General features: G+C 35.8%; 1 protein-coding gene across 3 annotated transcripts in view; it reads left to right on the plus strand.

Annotated features, from left to right (window-relative positions):
* MAP3K13 (mitogen-activated protein kinase kinase kinase 13) overlaps positions 1 to 20,183 on the plus strand; it is a 166,150-nt gene that overhangs the window by 117,328 nt on the left and 28,639 nt on the right. For 2 of the 3 annotated variants that reach the window (XM_060099252.1, XM_060099253.1), the window contains 3 exons: positions 1,292 to 1,851; positions 13,824 to 14,007; positions 18,861 to 19,052. In XM_060099252.1, coding sequence (XP_059955235.1) covers positions 1,377 to 1,851; positions 13,824 to 14,007; positions 18,861 to 19,052 — 851 coding nt within the window. In that variant the 5' untranslated portion in view covers positions 1,292 to 1,376. The remainder of the gene's footprint in view (positions 1 to 1,291; positions 1,852 to 13,823; positions 14,008 to 18,860; positions 19,053 to 20,183) is intronic. The other variant, XM_060099254.1, reaches the window with a different exon arrangement.

Here is a 20,183-nt window from a genome sequence, read left to right on the forward strand (position 1 = left end):
GGCCTCTAGCACATCCTTGATGCTTAATACAAAGTGAAAGAAGGAAGGACTATTATATAGGGATTTGCAAAGAAAGTAAATTTCTGATAAGAGACATACATTGAATAAGTTTAAGATTGATTTTGCATGATCTGGTGAATCTAGAACAATTCCATGTCTTTATTTTCAGGGGGTAGGTGGCTCTGAGAAATTGGTGCTAATGGACAGATCAGAAGCAAATAATAAGTTTAAAGAGCTGCAGTTTGGTCACATTGCTCCAGATTTGGTGCAGTACAGTAAAACAAAATTTACATCTTAGGAATTTATCTGTCACATACACAAGACATTTATCTACATGCCTTAATGAATGCCTTAGAAAGTAAAGAAAGGTGCCAGTGGACAAGACACTAAAGCAAACAGAAGATATCAGCAGTGACTTATAATAACACAGAATGTAGTTTCTAACAAAAATATATTTATACCTTTGGGAAGGGAAACAATTTTTTTCTGATTATAAAAATAATATATATGTCTTAGTCTGTTCAGGCTGCTATAACAAAAATACCACAGACTAGATGGCTCAGACAACAAACATTTTTACTTCTGACAGTTTTTTGGAGGCTGAGCTGAGATATCCAAGATCAAAGCACTCACAGATTTGATAATCTGGTGAGGGCCTGCTTCCTGGTTCATAGACAGCCATCTTCTCACTGTGTCCTCATATGGAAGAAGAGGGAAGGGAGTTCTCCGGGGTCTTTTTTATAAGGCACTAATCCCATTCATGAAAGCTCCACCATCATGACCTAATCACATCCCAAAGGCCCCCACCTCCAAACAGCATCACAAATGAGTTTCAACATGTAATTTTGGGGGGACACAACCATTCAGTCTATAGAAACATATTAATGCAAAATGCTTAGAATATCTTGAAAAACACAACAACATAAATCCCTCCCAAATCTAACCACCTAGAATTAACTGTTGTTAATTCTTTGGATGTATCCTTCCAGTCTTTTTTTCTTGTATATGTGTTTGTGTATCCTTTTAAATAATAAAAAATTTAAATGGTTTACACTGTATATATTTTTCTAACCTACTTTTTATATTAATATGTCATGAACATTTTCTCATGTTAGTAAATACTCTTCTACAACATGATTTTTAACTGCTGCACAGTATTCCTTCATGTGGATGAACACCACTGTTGAATCAATCCCCCTTGTTTCAATGTTTTTATTATTATAAATGGAAGTGTAGTGGTGTGGATGACTAAAGAAAGGGTGATCTCACGACCTCCTCCTGTTTTCCCCAGGTTCTGAAGCCCCCTCTTACATCAGAACTCTTTCCTAATGATCCTCTGAGTGTCCTCTCAGGACCCTGGGCACACTCATGGCACGATGGCCAACCCTCAGGAGCACCTGAGCTGCTCCTCTTCCCCACACTTGCCTTTGAGTGAAAACAAAACCTTCAATGGACTACAGGATGACATCGCACCTATGCGAAGCCACCCTTCACCCAAGCTTCTTAAGGACCAGCAGGAAAAGGGGGTGGTGCAAACAGAGCTAACTGAGGGCATGAACAGCCCCATCGCCACAACAGTGTTGACAAGCGTAAGCGAGGATTCCAGGGACCAGTTTGAGAACAGCGTTCTTCAGCTAAGGGAACAAGATGAACCAGAGATGGCCATGTCTCACGGGAACAGCAACACTGTGGATGGAGAGGGCACGAGTGGAACTGAAGACATCAAGATTCAGTTCAGCAGGTCGGGCAGCGGCAGTGGTGGGTTTCTTGAAGGACTATTTGGATGCTTAAGGCCTGTATGGAATATCATTGGGAAAGCATATTCCACTGATTACAAATTGCAGCAACAAGGTAAGCTAGAGTATGGACCTGGAAGATATTTCCTGTGTAAACACACTACCACCATTAACTGGATAACCTTTGATAAATTAAAGACCTAGTGCCAGAAGAATACCCCATATCAATTTCCTATAGACCTTCTGAAAGGAACAGATTGACATATGGTTGGTCTTTTTTGGTCAAAGCCCACCTTTTGTGGTTGTACAGTCCAGTGGTGTCCAGAGTAGAGTACATATAAGACAATCCATGACATTGTGAGGAAGAAGATGTTAGAGCTTCTGTTACTTTTATCTCATCATTTTAAATTTCTATATTCATGCATGTTTTCATATATATTTGGTATTTTAATAAAGTTTTACAGGTATATAATTTATAAATAAGTCACATAGTGAGTGCATATTCAAAAATTTTATTGACAGTTCTTACAGTCAAAAAGTCTGATGGTCACTGGACTAATTCAAAACCAGACAGAAGGGCCTCCCTGGTGGCACAGTGGTTGAGAGTCCGCCTGCCGATGCAGGGGATACGGGTTCGTGCCCCGATCTGGGAGGATCCCATGTGCCGCGGAGCGGCTGGGCCCGTGAGCCATGGCCTCTGGGCCTGCGCATCCGGAACCTGTGCTCCGCAACGGGAGAGGCCACAGCAGTGAGAGGCCCGCATACCGCAAAAAGAAAAAAAAAAAAAAAACCAGACAGAAGCCACATGGTACTGCCCCTGAAGATTGCAGGCCTGCCTTAGGTAGTAGTAAAAAGGAATTTTTTTATCTTACAGTCAGGCACAGAAAGCTCACATTTTGAGGAAAGAACAAAATATCTAACCATTCTTGAGAAACATTATTATTTCGAGACCCCACAGATTTTTTTTTTTTTTTTTTTTTTTTTTGTGGTACGCGGGCCTCTCACTGTTGTGGCCTCTCCCGTTGCGGAGCACAGGCTCTAGACACGCAGGCTCAGCAGCCATGGCTCACGGGCCCAGCCGCTCCGCGGCACGTGGGACCCTCCCGGACCGGGGCACGAACCTGCGTCCCCTGCATCAGCCGGCGGACTCCCAACCACTGCGCCACCAGGGAAGCCCCTCCCACAGCTTTTTAAAAAGTAAAATTTTAACTCCCATCGTTGTGTAGTATGTATATTCATATACTCCAATTCAAGCCTTATGCTTTTGAAGTAAAGAGAACACATGGCACTAGTGTCCTTTATAACTTCATTTATATTGTTGAAACAATTTTTTCCTGAGAACAAAAGTAATATATATAGAAATTTTGGAACATACAAGTAAGTTCCCCCCCAAAAATTAAAATAATCTATGATCCCCAATCTCGTGACAATAACCACCATTAGTGTTTTTGGTATATATTATGTTAGTCTATACATGTGTGTATGTGTGCTTAAAAAAAGTCATGCTGTTCTGTAACACTTTTTTACTTCATACTGTGAACATTTCCTGTATCATGAAATATACTTTTTCAGCATCATTTTTAATGGCTGCATAATATTAAATTGTATTAACATACACAGTTTAAGTAATTGTAATTAAGTAATCCTCTGTTTTTTTCCTTGTGATGAGGACTCTTAGGGTTTACTGTCTTAACAACTTTCATGCATTAACATAAACAGTGTTCATTATATTTATCAAATTGTACACCACATCCCTAGTACTTACTTATCTTATAACTGGAAGTTTGTACCTTCTGACTGCCTTCATCCGATTCCCCCTCCCCCGCTCGCCACCTCTGATAACCACAAATCTGATCTCTTTTTTTGTGAGTTTGTTTTTGAAGTATAATTGACCTACAACACTATATTAGTTGCTGGTACACAACATAGTGATTTGACATTTCTGTACATTTCAAAATGATCACCATGATTAGTCACTGTCTGTCACCATACAAAGATGTTACATAATTATTGACTATATTCCCCACACTGTATATTTCATACCCTTGACTCATTTATTTTGTACTAAAAGTTTGTACCTCTTAATCTCCCTCACCTATTTCTCCCCTCCCCCCTCCCTCCTTCCCTCTGATAACCACCTGTTTGTTCCCTGTATCTATGACTCTGTTTCTGTTTTATTGTGTTTGTTCATTTGTTTTGTTTTTTAGATTACACATTTAAGTGAAATCATATAGTATTTGTCTTTCTCCATCTGACTTATTTCACTTAGCTTAGTGTCCTCTAGGTCTGTCCATGCTGTCACAAATGGCAAGATTTCATTCTTTTTTATGGCTAATATTCCATTGCGTGTGTGTGTGTGTGTGTGTGTGTACATCACACCTTTTTTGTCCATTCATCTACCGACGGGTACTTAGATTGCTTCCATATCTTGGCTATTATAAATAATGCAGTTAATGTAAGTGTGCAGATATCTTTTCCAAAGAGTGTTTTTTTTTGTTTTTTTTAATTTTTTATTTTTTATACAATTTTTAAAGATTGCTTTCCATTTACAGTTATTTCAGAATATTGGTCATATTCCCCATGTTGTACATTACATCCTTGAGCCTATCTTACACCGAATAGTTTGTACCTCCCACTCTCCCACCCCTCCCTCTCTCCCCACTGGTAACCACTGGTTTGTTCTCTATATCTGTGAGTCTGCTTTTTTGTTATATTCACTAGTTTGTTGTATTTTTTAGATTCCACATATAAGTGATATTCTACAGTATTTGTCTTTCTCTAACTTATTCACTAGCATAATGCCCTCCATATCCATCCATTTGCCGCAAATGGCAAAATTTCGTTCTTTTTTATGGCTGAGTAGTATTCCGTTTTGTGTGTGTGTGTATGTGTGTGTGTGTGTGTATCCAATCTTGTCCACTCATCTGTTGATGGACACTTAGGTTGTTTCCATATCTTGGCAATTGTAAATAATGCTGCTGTGAACATTGGGGTGCATGTATCTTTTCAAATTAGTGTTTTTGGTTTTTCCTGATATATACACAGGAGTGGAATTGCTCAGTCATATGGTAGTTCTATTTTTAGTTTTTTGAGACACCTCCATACTGTTTTCCACAGTGGCTGCACCAGTTTACATTCCCACTAACAGTGAACAAGGGTTCCCTTTTTTTCACATCCTTGCCAACATTTGTTGTGTTCTTTTTGATGATAGCCATTCTTTCTGACAGGTATGAAGTGATATGTCATTGTGGCTTTGATTTTCATTTCCCTGTTAATTACTGATGTTGAGCATCTTTTCATATGCCTGTTGGCCATTTTCTTTTCCTCTTTGGAAAATGTCTGTTTAGTTCTTCTCCCCATTTTTAAATCTGGTTGTTTGTTTTTTTGATGTTGTGTTGTATGAGCTATTTATATATGTTGGATATTAATCCCTTATCAGTCATATCATTTGCAAATATTTTCTCCCATTCAGTGGGTTATCTTTTTCTGCGTTTCTGGGTTTCCTTTGCTGCGTAAAAGCTTTTAAGTTTAATTAGGTCCCACTTGTTTATTTTTGTTTTCATTTCCTTTCCTTTAGGAGACAGATCAAAAAAAATATATTGCTGCAGTTTATGTCAAAGAGTGTTCTGCATATTTTCCTTTAGGAGTTTCATAGTATCTGGTCTTACATTTAGGTCTCTAAAGACTGTTTTTGTTTTCTTTAGATAAATACCCAGGAGTGGAGTTGCTGAGCCATATCATAGTTCTATATATAGGTCTATTTTTAGTTTTTTGAGGTATCTCCATACTGTTTTCCACAGTGGCTGCACCAATTTGCATTCCCATCAACAGTACCCAAGGGTTCCCGTTTCCCTACATCCTGGCCAACACTTGTTATTTGTTGTTTTTTTGATAATAGCCATTCTAGCAGGTGTGAAGTGATATCTCACTGTGGTTTTCATTTGCAGTTTCCTAATAATTAGTGATATTGAGCATCTTTTCATGTGCCTGATAGCCATTTGTATGTCTTCTTTGGATAAATGTCTATTCAGATCCTCTACCCATTTTTTAATCAGGTTGTTTGTTTGATGTTGAGCTATATGAGTTATTTGTATATTTTGGATATTAACCCCTTATCACATATAGCATTTATAAATATCATCTCCCATTCAGTAAGCTGCCTTTTCATTTCATTGATAGTTTCCTTCACTGTGCAAAAGCTTTTTAGTTTGATGTAGTCCCATTTGTTTATTTTTGCTTTTGTTGCCCTTGCCTGAGGAGACATATCCAAAAAATATTGCTAAGACTGATGTCAAAGACCATACTGCCTATTTTTTCTTCCAGAAGTTTTATGGTTTCAGGTCTTACATTTAAGTCTTTAATCCATTTTGAATTTATTTTTGTATATGGTGTAGTCCAGTTTGATTCTTTTGCATTTAGCTGTCCAGTTTTCCCAACACCATTTATTGAAGAGGCTGTCTTTTCCCCATTGTATATTCTTGCCTCCTTTGTCATAGATTAATTGCCCATGTAATTATGGGTTCATTTCTGGGCTCGCTATTCTGTTCCATTGATCTATGTGCCAGTACCATACTGCTTTGATTACTGTAGCTTTGCAGTATAGTTTGAAATGAAGGAGCATGATACCGCCAGCTTTGTTCTTCTTTCTCAAGATAGTTTTGGCTCTTTGGGGTATTTTGTGTTTCCATACAAATTTTAGAATTATTTGTTCTACTTCTATGACGAATGCCATGGGTATTTTGACAGGGATTGCATTGAATTCCTAGATTGCCTTGGGTAGTATGGTCATTTTAACAGTATTATTTCTTCCAATCCATGAACATGGTATATCTTTCCATCTGTTTGTGTTGTCTTCAGTTTCTTTCATCAGTGTCTTATAGTCTTCGGAGTACAGGTCCTTTACCTCCTTAGATTTATTCCTACTATTTTATTCATTTTGATGCAATTGTAAATGGGATTATTTTCTTAATTTCCTTTTCTGACTGTTAGTTGTTAGTGTATAGAAATTAACATATTTCTGTATATTAATTTTGTATCCTGCAACTTTACCAAATTCATTGATAACTTCTAGTGCAATCTTCTATTGCTCAACAATTTGTTTACTATTTTCAGTGATTATAAGCCACACTGCAGTGAACATGTGTCCATTCCTTAATTTTCGCACATATCTTGATTACTCCTTAGGATAAATTACTAGAAGAGGTATGCTGGGTTCAAAGGATTTTTTACTTTAAAGCTTTTGATACATATCTTTGCAGCCTTATGTAAATGATCAGTTTTTATGAGTTCTTTCATCAAGAAATTTTGTAAAGGAATAATATGGACCAGAAATGATATTCTGTTTTATTTATTTTATAACTGAATATTGGATTCTGTGACCCTCCCTTAAAAATGTATTCATATATTTTAGTCAAGACTGTTGACAGCTTTTCCACAACTACCAGTTGACATTAGTCACCATTAGCCATTTTTTCCAAGCATTCAATTTTTTCTTTTTCTGAAATACTTTTTCTTTTTTTGATATTTTATTTTAAGGTATTATTTTATTTTATTTTCATTTTATTTTTTAACACAATTTTTAAAGGTTACACTCCATTTACAGTTATTACAAAATGTTAGCTATCTTCCCCGTGTTGTACAATACATCCTTGTGGCCTATCTTACAGCCAGTAGTTTCTACCTCCCACTCCCCCACCCCTATATTGCCCCTTCCCCCTCTCCCCACTAGTAACCACTAGTTTATTCTCCTTATCAGTGAGTCTGCTTCTTTTTTTTTTAATATTCACTAGTTTGTTGTATTTTTTAGATTCCACATATAAGTGACATCATACAGTATTTGTCTTTCTCCATCTGACTTATTTCACTTAGCATAATGCCCTCCAAGTCCATCCATATTGCTGCAGATGGCAAAATTTCATTCTCTTTTATGGCTGAGTAGTATTCCAGTGTGTGTGTGTGTGTGTGTAGATATATATATACACCACATTGTCTTTCTCCACTCATCTATTGATATGAAATACTTTCTTTTAGAAATGCAAATCAGAACTCCAATGAGGTACCACCTCACACCGGTCAGAATGGCTATCATCAAAAAGTCTACCAATTACAAATGTTGGGAAGGGTGTGGAGAAAAGGGAACCCTCCTGCACTGTTGGTGGGAATGTAAGTTGGTGTAACCACTGTGGAAAACAATATGGAGGTTCCTCAAAAAACTAAAAATAGAATTACCATATGACCCAGCAATCCTATTCCTGGGCATATATGCAGACAAAACTATAATTCAAAAAGATACATGCACCCCTATGTTCATAGCGGTACTATTCACAGTAGCCAAGACATGGAAACAACCTAAGTGTCCACTGACAGAAGAATGGATAAAGAAGATGTGGTACATATATAATGGAATACTACTCAGCCATAAAACAGAATGAGATAATGCCATTTGCAGCAACATGGATACAACTAGAAATTATCATACTAAGTGAAGTAAGTCAAAATGAGAAAGACAAATACCATATGATATCACCTTTATGTGGAACCTAAACTATGGCACAAATGAACCTATTTATGAGACAAAAACAGACTCACAGACATAGAGTACAGACTTGTGGTTGCCAAGGGAGAGGGGGTGTGGGGGAGGGATAGACTAGGAGTTAGGGGTTAGTAGATGCAAACTATGACATATAGAATGGATAAACAATACTGTCCTACTATATAGCATAGGGAATTATATTCAATATCCTGGGATAAACCATAATGGAAAAGAATATGAAAAAGATTGTATATATATATGTATAACTGAATCACTTTGCTGTACAGCAGAAATCAACACAACATTGTAAATCAGCTATACTTCAATTTTTAAAAAATTGACTCTGAAATACTTTCTCTTAAACCAATACCAGACTCCCCATCTATACCCCTTCTCCATAAGTATATTGGGATTTACCTGTAAATCTGTCCACTCCAGGTATACTTTCCAGGATTTGTCAACCACAGCATTCTTTCTCAATCCCTAGGTTTTGTCTGTCTGTTTTCTCTCCATACCCTGCACATTCTACCCTCTTTTTCCCTCTATGATCTTAAGGTTTCAGGGAAATTAAAGAGTTGTTCCTTGTCACACAGCAGTTGGGGACTCCTATGTTAAACAGTTTTATTATTTTAAAAATTGGGAATAAAGACAAATCCAAAGAGGAAAATAAAAATCACTTGTCATTCCATAACCACCCACCCTTAATTTATTATTTTTTAGAAGTTCCTTCTTCTCTGCTTAGACACAAAACCTACTAATATCTGCTTATGTGATAAACTCATTTGGTTTTGGGGGTCTTAACTTGTCGAGTCTAATAATTATTTTGGTGGCAATTTGGAGATCTCAGGATCCAAACGCAGAGGTTCAGACTCATAAAGAAGACTAACAGACACATCCTATGTCTGTTAAAAGAAGTCTTTAAAACTCTTTATTGTTCTGTAACCTTGTATTTAATTTGTGTTCCAATTGATTATGTGACCTTCAGAAAGGCTTATTTCAGGAACAAATAAGACACATCCTTGGTCAGTTTAAGCTTACAAGGGTAGGCAGCTGCCCAGCTCTTCAGCAAATGACAGGATATCCTACCGTGAGCAGGTGTTGCCGTGGGCTGTAGAAGAGATTCACTAGCCTGAAACTAAGTGTAGTTTTTTTCTCGTCAGCTCTGGGATCATAGAGCTAATCTTTAATCCTGGATTACAGTCAACCAAAGGATAGTACATATAACAGATGTGTCCCTGCATTTGGTATTATGAGGAAATTTCACTTGATTAAAATTTTTTAATGATATCTTCATCTCCCATTTACTATGTTGGTAGTGAAGCATAAGTAAGGTAATATGTGAAATCTTTTATTGCCAAATAGTTCCCAGTCTCAAAGCAAGTATTGTCATAGATTTGTCTGAATAAACAAAGGAGAACTTATGTGTTAAAGTGAGTGGGCATGTGGCTTTTTCTCAGTCCTAGGGATCATGGTGGATATTGGAATTAAGATAGTAGTCATAGTGATGAATCAGAGAGAAGATAAAAGCTGGGGAAGAGTACCAATGGGACAGCTGTAAAAGCAGCAGAAAGTCTGGGACTAACCCTGGAGGGAGCACAGCCAGTTTCCATCATTATAAGGTTTGTTATCTTGTTCCTCAGTGATCTAGGCCCCCAATTTGTATATCCTTGTTGCTAACGTTCTTTTTGCTGCCATTTTCTTGTTCCTTGACTCCCTACTAGATATCGATCAGGACATTGGAAATGGACAGAGAGGACTAAATCACATGAATCAATTTTACTTCTGGTAGTCAGTTCTAGTAAAAAAAATTGATGGAAAGGTGGTTGAAGTATTACTTTACACTCTGTGTTCTTGAATTACCAATTCCGGCCCCTTTATTTTTCCATGGACAATTAAGATTTTGTTGAACATAGATGAATTAACACAGGTGTGAGCTACTGTTGGTCAAGGAAATTTTTGTTATTTATTATAATATCAACCTTTGGTATTTGAATGCCAAATATATTTATAATTTGTATTTTATTTATTTTTAATTGAAATATAGTTGATTTACAATATTATATTAATTTCAGGTGTACAACGTAGTGATTCAACATTTTTATAGATTATACTCCATTTAAAGTTATTATAGGGACTTCCCTGGCGGTCCAGTGGTTAAGACTTCGTCTTCCAATTCAGGGGATGCGGATTCAATCCCTGGTCGGAGAACTAAGATCCCACATGCCTCACGGCCAAAAAAGCAAAGTATAAAACAGAAGCAATGTTGTAACAAATTCCATAAAGACTTCAAAAATGGTCCACATCAAAAAAAATCTTTAAAAAAAGCAGAATAAAAAAATGTTATTATATAATATTGGCTACATTCCTTGTGCCGTACAATATATCCTTGTAGCTTATTTATTTTATACATAGTAGTTTGTGCCTCTTAATCCCCTACCCCTATCTTGTCCCTCCATCCTATCATTTGTATTTTAATACTTCATTTATTTCTCATTTTATAAAAATACTAAATAATAGGAATTATTTATAAAATATATAGTAAATTACAATATAAACATTATAAAATGATGTAAAAAGAAAGGATTATTTAACATATTGTTTTTTGAATCACTAAATAGCACTACGAAAAAAATTAATTTGCATCAGTTCTCATACCATACAACAAAATAAACTTCAGATGTAAAGGTTAAACTTTTAAAAAATCAACTGTAGATCACTCTTAGAAGATAGATTAGGCAGTAGAAGAAATTGCAAAGGAAATGACAAGCAACTATAAAAATATTTTGTTCAAAACATAGTAAAATTAAAAGAAAAATGCTTTTGTAAAAAGCCTCTTCATATGTACCAAAGAAATAGAAAGCTCCTTTGAACTTATGAGAACTGCAAGACCCTAATAAATAAATGGACAAGGGATAAATTTGATAATTCATACAAAGAAGATGTATTAAACAAATGTGGAGAAAATATCCCATATCACTGGCAATTAAAGTAGTGCAAACTTATAAAACACTATTTTATACCTAATTAAATTAGCACCAAAAAATAATCGGCAACATTCATTGCTGGCAAAGTTGTAGTAAAAGAGACTTGCTCGTACTTTGCTACTGTCAGCAAAAACTAGAAAAATCCTTTTGGATAGCAACTTGGAATGTATACCAAGAACCAGGAAACTATACTCTTTAATCTCAGGATTGAACATGAGGAAGTAATATAAAGAAAGAAAAAAGTATCAAATTTAACTTAGCAAACAAAAAAGTGGAAACACAAGTACATAAAAAGGTAAGAGGTAAGTAACTAACAGTAAGTAACTATTAAGCTTATAATAAAAACTGTAAATACATGGGGAATACATAATATGAAAAAAGTAGAAAAAACTGTACATCACATACAACTCTGACATAGCTGTATACATATAAACAAAGACTAAAAGAGAAGATGCAAACTGAATATGTGCTGGGATTTCAGATAAAATATGTGCTTTTCTGCTTTTTCTAGTATTTTCTAATGTTTTCTAGTACTTAACAGTAAATAAAGATTGCATAAATAGGAAAAAAAGACAGCTAAAGACTGTCTAATTTTAGTAATTATGTATTAAAAATTGGGCTTTTATAGAGTTATTTGGAGAAATATTGCCCAGTTATGTTCTTGCTCAGAATCCAGTGCTAGTACTTTATTCAGCCCCCAGAATGGTCAAAATGACACTGTGTTTAGTTCTTCACTGGACCCCTAATGAGTAAAACTAAGTGTGCCATCAATACCTGTGTCCTATGTGTGCCACATGAATAAGCCTATAGGGATGAAAGTCATTAGACGCTGTAAAGATACTAAAAGCAGTCGTCTGTAACTTACTGTTTCCACCCAAATTTGTTTCTTTGGTGATTTCATATTTGTGAGCTATTTGTATTGTAGAGAGATTTGTTTTTGTATAGCATCTATTCAATTTCAGTAGAGCAGAAACCTTTAATACTGCTCATACCCGAAGAATGGGACAAGTGCCCATGCTATTAATCACCCTCACTATAATTTTTTCTGCTCTATGTATTTATATTTTGAAGGTCATGTTTTAACCTTTGTAATGAGAAACCACATTTTATTAAGCATCTACGGAATTTCTTTTCTGTTAAAGAAAATTAGAAAAGAGGGAAATGTAGTTCCCTTCTACTCTTTCTGCTCTTGCTTCATTGACTTAGTAGTGAGTTGATTTGCTTTCAAGACCAGAATATCTTCAAAGCTGATTCAACACTACTTTGTTCAGTGTTCTGCAAACAGTGGCCTTTAAGTGATTAGTTATCTGACAAGAATCTCTCATAACCTTTAGCATTGTCATCATCTTCTCCTCACTCCATGGGGCTCTTAGTTCTTTGATGTTCATTTCTGACCAGTGCAGTGATAATGCACTGGCAAAAAGGATAATCAATGGATTATAGTCGTCTTTTTAAGTTGCATGAGATTAAAGCACATATTGATTGAATTTTTGATCTATTTTAAATAGCATTTTATTCATTTAAATGTAATATAGGCTGAAACTAATACAATATTGTAAATCAACTATACTTCAATTAAAAATAAAAATAAAAGTAATATAGGCTTATGATTTAAAATTTTTAATACAGAAAAGGATAAATGACATAACATGAATCATCAATAATGCCACCATTTAGAAATGACCCCTATCACATTTTTGGTGCAAAAAGAAATTAAACTTTAAGAAAAACAGAAACTTGAAAATACTGCATCTATATGAGTAAATATATCATAACTAATGACCCTCTCTACCAAATACTTCATGAGAGATAATGTGGTATAATAGAGAAAACACTGTCCCTGGACTCAAGCCAGTTCTGGAGTCCTGGGCCCTGTTTTGCCACTTACCAATTATGTGACCTTGATTAAGTTACTTAAGGCATGGTTACCCTATGGCTTAGTTTTCTCATTTTTAAATAACCATAATAAGGCCAGACTTATAGGATTGTTGTAAGGATTAAACACGTGACAGATCTAAAGCACTATGCTAGTGTCTGGCGTATAGTAAGTGCTAAATAAAAGGTAAATGCTAATTTAATTATTATACATCATTAGATCTTTAGGAGAGTATCACTGAAAATTCATTCAGCAAGTATTAATTGAGAACCTGCACTAGAAATTCAAAGAGGAATAAAGCAACACATAATGGGTGATGGGGTAGGGATGGTGATGTAGAGACAGATAGGTGAACTGACTGAACATGCAAGCTTCAAGTGAGGAGGTGGGGCTGTGGGAGTGTCAGGATGTGTTTTGTTCAGAGATGATTATATTGGAGGAGATCTCTGATCTGCTGAATTTCACTGGTTAAAAATTGATACAAACTAATACATGTGAATATCTTATCTATGGTATCAAGACCCATAGAAAGGTTATATCTTTTGGAGAGTTACCGGGTGAGAGACAAAGGATAGAGGTCATTTTGGGTGATGGTGAAGTTGGTCCCTTCAGAGTGGCCTTGTAGAATGGCCCCTGAGCATTCTACAAGGGGCCACTGAGATCTCTTTAAGCTTGTTTCTCACTTGTGTGCCTAGATACTTGGGAAGTGCCATTTGAGGAGATCTCAGAGCTGCAGTGGCTGGGTAGTGGAGCCCAGGGAGCTGTCTTCTTGGGCAAGTTCCGAGCGGAGGAGGTGGCCATCAAGAAAGTAAGAGAGCAGAATGAGACGGATATCAAGCATTTGAGGAAGTTGAAGCACCCTAACATCATCGCTTTCAAGTAGGTCAAGGCTTTTTTTTTTTTTTTAAAGAAATAGAGAATTTTCTTTCCCCCAGTATATACATTTAAGTTCCTGCTTTGAAAGACATGTTAAGAACACTCTACAGACTTAGCACTGTGCTAGGTGCTTTGGGAGGGTACCAAAGAACTATTATATTAGAATCATGTCTTTAAGGATTTTATAGTCTTTAATAGTTGTTTTTGCCAGAGCACATATTTCTTGGAAGGGATGTACGTGGGACAGAGAGGGAGAAGGTGGATTCATGCCAAGCAGTCAGATCTGCTGAATCAATGTCATTATCAGTAGGATAACAGAGGCTACTTCAAGATAACCTGAACATCCTAAAATTCAGTTAAGAAAACAAAGCTAACATCTGAAGTGATCAGAGAACAATTAGTTCCTTGTAAATAGAGATGTATTTTCTTACTAGTTTCTATTAGTGTCCGTTCTTAAATATTAACTTGTAATAACAGGTACCTTCAGAGTATTTCTCCCTGCCTCAGGTTTTGCCAGATCCATTTTCAAGGAATGCCAAACACTCAGCTTTCTAAATCTAATAATAGTAGAATTAGTGATGATAGTAAGTTAAATGCTATATTTATTTCACAAAGTGGTTGTTTTCAAGAGTATGTGAACGTATCTTTCTAGTTTAGTCCCTTATTTTCATATTAACAGGGATCCCTCGCAAAATGGAAAGATTCAGAGGTAAATTTGTAGAAGGCACCAAACTTGGCAGTGCTGAGCTCTGAATATGTATAATCTCTTCTCCCTGTACTTTTCCCTTGAGTTCCTTCTCTTACCAGCCTTGAAATTTTGCCCTAGGCTTGAACAAATGAATAATGAGTGGCTTAAGAGGAAGAAAGGTGAAGAACAGGAAAGAAAGCCTTTAGGAAGGAGGAAAGATTAGAAATTAGAGATTCTTGGCATATTTTTATATAATATATATTGAATTTATATATATTTCAATTCTGGAAAATAGTATGACCAATAAGCCTATAGCTAAAATTAGAATAACTTATAAATTCCCTTTTCCTAACCTAGGAGGGACTTCCTCCAGCCCCCAAGAGGAATCCTTTCCTCAATAAAACTCTCATTATAAAGCTAAACATGTCATGCAATAATTTCTAATTGGAAATACATCCCCAAAGTAAGGAATAGAAATCATGGGTACAAGTTTTGTAGAATGGTTTTAAATGTGTATTGAGGTTGAGTTTTGATTCCCAAACAAGACCGCTTACGGAAAGGGAAAGAAGTGTGAAAAGAAGAGAAGCATTCAACTGGGATACTAAATGAAGTCCTTGGATTCATTTCCTTGTGGAAGGAACATCCCTGCAGAGGACATGGGAGAGAACTTCAGTTGCTGTAGTGATTCTATTATTGGTTGCCGTAGGAGGGCCAGGAGGATGTGAAACTAAAACAAAATGCTATCGAGACCAATTATAATCCTTCCCAAGATGATAAATTTCTCAAGACAATAGGAGGATTATTTTTAAGCAGACAAGTCTGTCAGAGGCTCACTTCTTTCATTCATTTTACTTCACTGAGAGGATCATCATTACAGTATGGTTACCCTCGTAAATGGAAGGAAGAGCCTTTTATTTAACTAAACTTTAAGCTTAAATCACTGGTATGCTAGGTTTGAGACGCTGAATGTTCTATAGATGAGCATGGCTTTTTGGCCTCCCGAAGTGAACTAGGCTATGAATCTCAGGTAAGAGGGCTTTCTAGCAGGATGTCGTGGGTTACTGAAGGTAGAAATGTGTCCTCAGAGAATGAGTGCAAGAAGCTTGATCTTTCCTTCCTTTCTTTTGTTTCTTCCTTTTTCCTCTGAGTCTTTTCCCTGCTTTACCCTCTGACCCTCTTACCTGCATATACAGTTTTCAGCATTATGGATAAGTATTGCTCTGTTGGTGTCCAACTCTTTAGGCTGAAGATGCTTGAATTGTCTTTACCTCTACATGGAAAACAATAGTGAGACTGTGTCCCTGGCCCATTACACCATGCTCTTGAGGCATTGTGCAGTGTTATGTTTGCAGCCATCTGTGCCATGTGTTGCTTGGCCAATGAATCATTCAGAACCGTCTGGAAGATATGAAGGCATGATTAGATTTTAGTACATCTCTCGGGATACTGATTGCTGTGCTTTCAGCTTCTTTTGAAGTTAGTAAGAACCATGTACAGAAGGGAAGTGCAAGAAAGGAATACTATATTCTCTTTTTCTTCCAATTTTTAAGCAATCTTTTAAGAAAACCCAACCTGCCTGTTCCTAATGAAATTGAGTGCCAAAGGGAAGAAAAGGTAGCAATTAGAAATGATTATAGAGCTGTTATTTATAGCTACTAAGAAGCCTTGTCATAGTACAGGACTGATGGAATGATTGCTTCTCATTTGTCAGTCAAGAAAGATGAAAAGTGTATAACATATCGCTGTTAGGCCCTTTATGTGTCAATGTTTGTTTGACAAGTTAAAACATACTTGAGTAAGATTCTGAGTAGTTTCAAACAAATATTTGTTTTGATATTCTTAAGCACATTACATTATTTCTGCCCTTATTCATTATTTCTCTGTAGTAAAAATTAAATGGTCTGTTGCTGTATACTTGTGCTCCACTGAGGTTTCCTGAAAGTCAAGTAACAGAAACTTAAAAAAATTTTTTCTTTAAAAATCAAGATGAGAATTCTGGGGAGCTTAGAATATGATAGGAGAGTAATAGAAATAGCTTTGTGGCATTTGACAGGCACATCAAGGCAGGGAAAATAAAAACTAATTATACTTATTCATAATCTGCCATTGTTATAAGACTTTCACATGATCACAAGTCACAACCTCTAAATTCTTTCAGCACTTACAGCAGCCTAAGAGATAGGACATAAATTGGTAGCTAGCTGAGGACTTTAGCTGGGAGTCTTGTAGGTAGAATAACGATATTCTTTTGGAGGAAGGCATACGTATCATTAAGAAATAAGACACAGAGAATTGCTCATGGTAATTTTTCTTCTCTTTTCTGATTCTCAAACAAAACTGTGAAGTAGAGCTAATATGATTTTCCCACTTTTATAGGATAACAGTATTAATATAGGAATCCCCAATATGCTTGTCTATACAAACTTTTAAAAGCTGGAAGGGAGGCAGTGTAGCGTAGTAAGTGGAAAGAGCACGGGCTTTGAAGTAGACAGACTGGATTCGAATCCCAGCTCTGTCATGTATTAGTTGTATGATCCTAGGACAAGTCAGTTTTCCTCGCTGAGCTTTACCTGTAGAAATGGAAAAGATAATATCTATCGTACAATGGTTTGTGGCAGATTAAATAAGACAATTAACTAACATGTAAACATGCCTGACAAATAGAGGATGTTCTTTCGTGTTAGTATCCTTCCTCCTACCCCTTGCCTCTGTACTTGTTTGTTCAAAGGCCTTATCAGCAAAGAACTTTCAGGTGAAGTTAAAAAATATTTGTCAAGGACTTGCTGTGAACTTCTAAGCTATGTGGTAGAAAGAAAAGAACTTGAAGACCTTTTCCTTTAAGGAACCGATAATCTGTACAGGGAGAGAAAAATTGCGTATAAAAAACAAATATGTAGCATAGGAAATTAGAGAAGAGATAGATTTTTTTTTAGACTGGAATAATCAGGAAAGGCTTCATAGAAGATGTAGGAATTGATGAAAATAGAGGCTGCATAGGTGTATAATACATTGTGTAACATTATTTTTGTTCTAAACAAATGTTTTTTTTGTTTGTTTTTCAGCTACTCTATAACATAGAAAATTGATTCTTTTGGTCCTCAGTCTAGTTATCTTAAGTTTGAGTAATTTGAAATTCAACAAATAGTTAAAATAGCAATATTTTATTTGAATTCTCTCTCTACACTATATATAAAACTTTCCATTTAATTCTTAAAGGAAGATATTTAAATTATTCTTTTTTTTTTTTTTTTTTTTTTTGCATACCATAAGATTTATTTAGACACATGAAAGAACAAGAAAAACTACATTCATATACTGCATATTCAAGAATGGGGAGCAGGTATTAAGGAGCGTTTAACAAAAATAGAACAGTCCCAAGGTGGAGAACAGCTGTAATGCTCTGTTCAGTATGGACTGTCTTATGATTAGTGAGATGTGAGCCCCGAGTAAAGTTTTCTCTCCCATTCATAACATATGTGAGATAATCTCCAGAATGAATTCTTCGGTGAATAAATTCCATGTTTAAAGGACAGGACACGACAATTACATTTATCTGGTTTCTATCCATAATGAGTTTTCTAATAAAGCCTAAGATGGGGACACCTGCTAAAAGTCTTGTCACATCAAAACATTATTAAAGTCTCTCACCAATATAGATTACCTGATGGTATTAACTTAGGCTTGAAAGCACACTGAAGAATTTGCCACGCTCATTATACCTGTAAGACTGCTCACGAGTATGTAATCTCCGATGACTTGATAGGGTTGAACTTTGACTAAAGGCTCTGCCACACTCATTACATTTGTAAGGTTTCTCTTCTTAACAATCTAAAATATCCAACCTACACAAGTCTCAGAGAAAGGTTCTCTTTGTCCTAGAATGGAATGGTCCCACAGGAAAAGCACCGATATAACATAGCATATAGATATCTAAAGTGAACAAAACAAACTAAAATTGTCTATGTGCATAACAAAGAAACATGTAGACTAGAGGGATTTAAATGGTAATTTAAGGATCAGGAAAGATTATATGCATTTTTAAAATAATTTGGACAGAGAACTGGTCTTAATTATTAAATTTATTAACTATTCTTAAAATATAAATATGTATACATATATGTTTATATGTATGTGTGTACTCATGTACATGTCTGTGTTTTCTTGAAAGGGGTGTTTGTACTCAGGCCCCATGTTACTGTATCATCATGGAATACTGTGCCCATGGACAACTTTATGAGGTTTTGCGAGCTGGCAGGAAGATCACACCTCGATTGCTAGTAGATTGGTCCACAGGAATTGCAAGTGGAATGAATTATTTACACCTCCATAAAATTATTCATCGTGATCTCAAATCACCTAAGTGAGTTCTGGAGCTAATTTTTCAGCCATTTTGTTTTATTGTTTTGAAATATGGAATTTTATCAACCATAGTTGAAGCTTTTGGACATCATATTTTCAGTTCAGTTTAAATTAGCACAGTGGATAACTCTACTTGCATGTTTGGGGGATTATTGTTAACCTACTTACCTATATGGCAGATATGTCCAGGCACTGACAGTAGTTTTCCCTTTTTGTTGCCTTTTAATTGTACAACTATGAAACAAAATATATTAACTAAAGTATTCACTTTCCATCATCTCAGATAATTAATGCCAGACTTTCCCACTGGAAGGCTTGACTTATTGTTTTCCTAGTGTGTTCCCCCCAAAAAACCAATTTAAAAAAAACTGAGTATCACAAATATATACCACAGGATAAAAGTGGATAAGAAACAGAGGCAAAGAGAAAATAAAAACGTTAACTAAAGCTTGTTCACAAAATGTATGCCATAAGATTCTGTACAGTTGTTAGAGGTGGCTTATGAATTTGGCTTTGAGCTTCCTAGAGTCTAAGCAAAGAAGGAAACGAGTAGTAATGAGGCTCACAGTGCCCATTAAATAATATAAATTGGTTATTTAAGAGAAGCAGAGCTGTTTCTAGTAACCTGTTTTCAAAGTGATTCTTCAGCTACCAATAACCACTTCAAGAGGAATGTTTATTCAGTTCCCCAAAATGCATGAAGGAAGAAAAGGAATTGATTAAATGGTATATTTCAGTGTAGCTCCTATTTTTAAACATTATTTTCATTATTTCCCACCACATTTTTGTTTAGAGAAGCAGAGAATTAATCTTTTTCCAAAAACATATTTGCATAGTGCTTTCATGGTTTACAACATTAAAAAATATCCATGATCACATCTGCTTTGATCTTAGCAAAAATGTATGGAATAGATGTAACAAATATCATTTTATAAAGAAAATCTAGAACTCAGAGCCCAAAGTCATGGAGCTAGGACTTGAACCCAGAACTTAGACCACAGACCACTGCATTCTCCCTCATGATGTGAAGATGAGGGATTCACAATTAATCCTGCCTCTTCTCCATGGAAGATACAAATCTGTCCTTGATTATCAACTTCAAAGCAGCTCTTATTTATCACCATAGTTCTCA

This window comes from Mesoplodon densirostris, chromosome 5 (assembly GCF_025265405.1).
Source record: "Mesoplodon densirostris isolate mMesDen1 chromosome 5, mMesDen1 primary haplotype, whole genome shotgun sequence".
NCBI classification, from domain to species: Eukaryota; Metazoa; Chordata; class Mammalia; order Artiodactyla; family Ziphiidae; genus Mesoplodon; species Mesoplodon densirostris.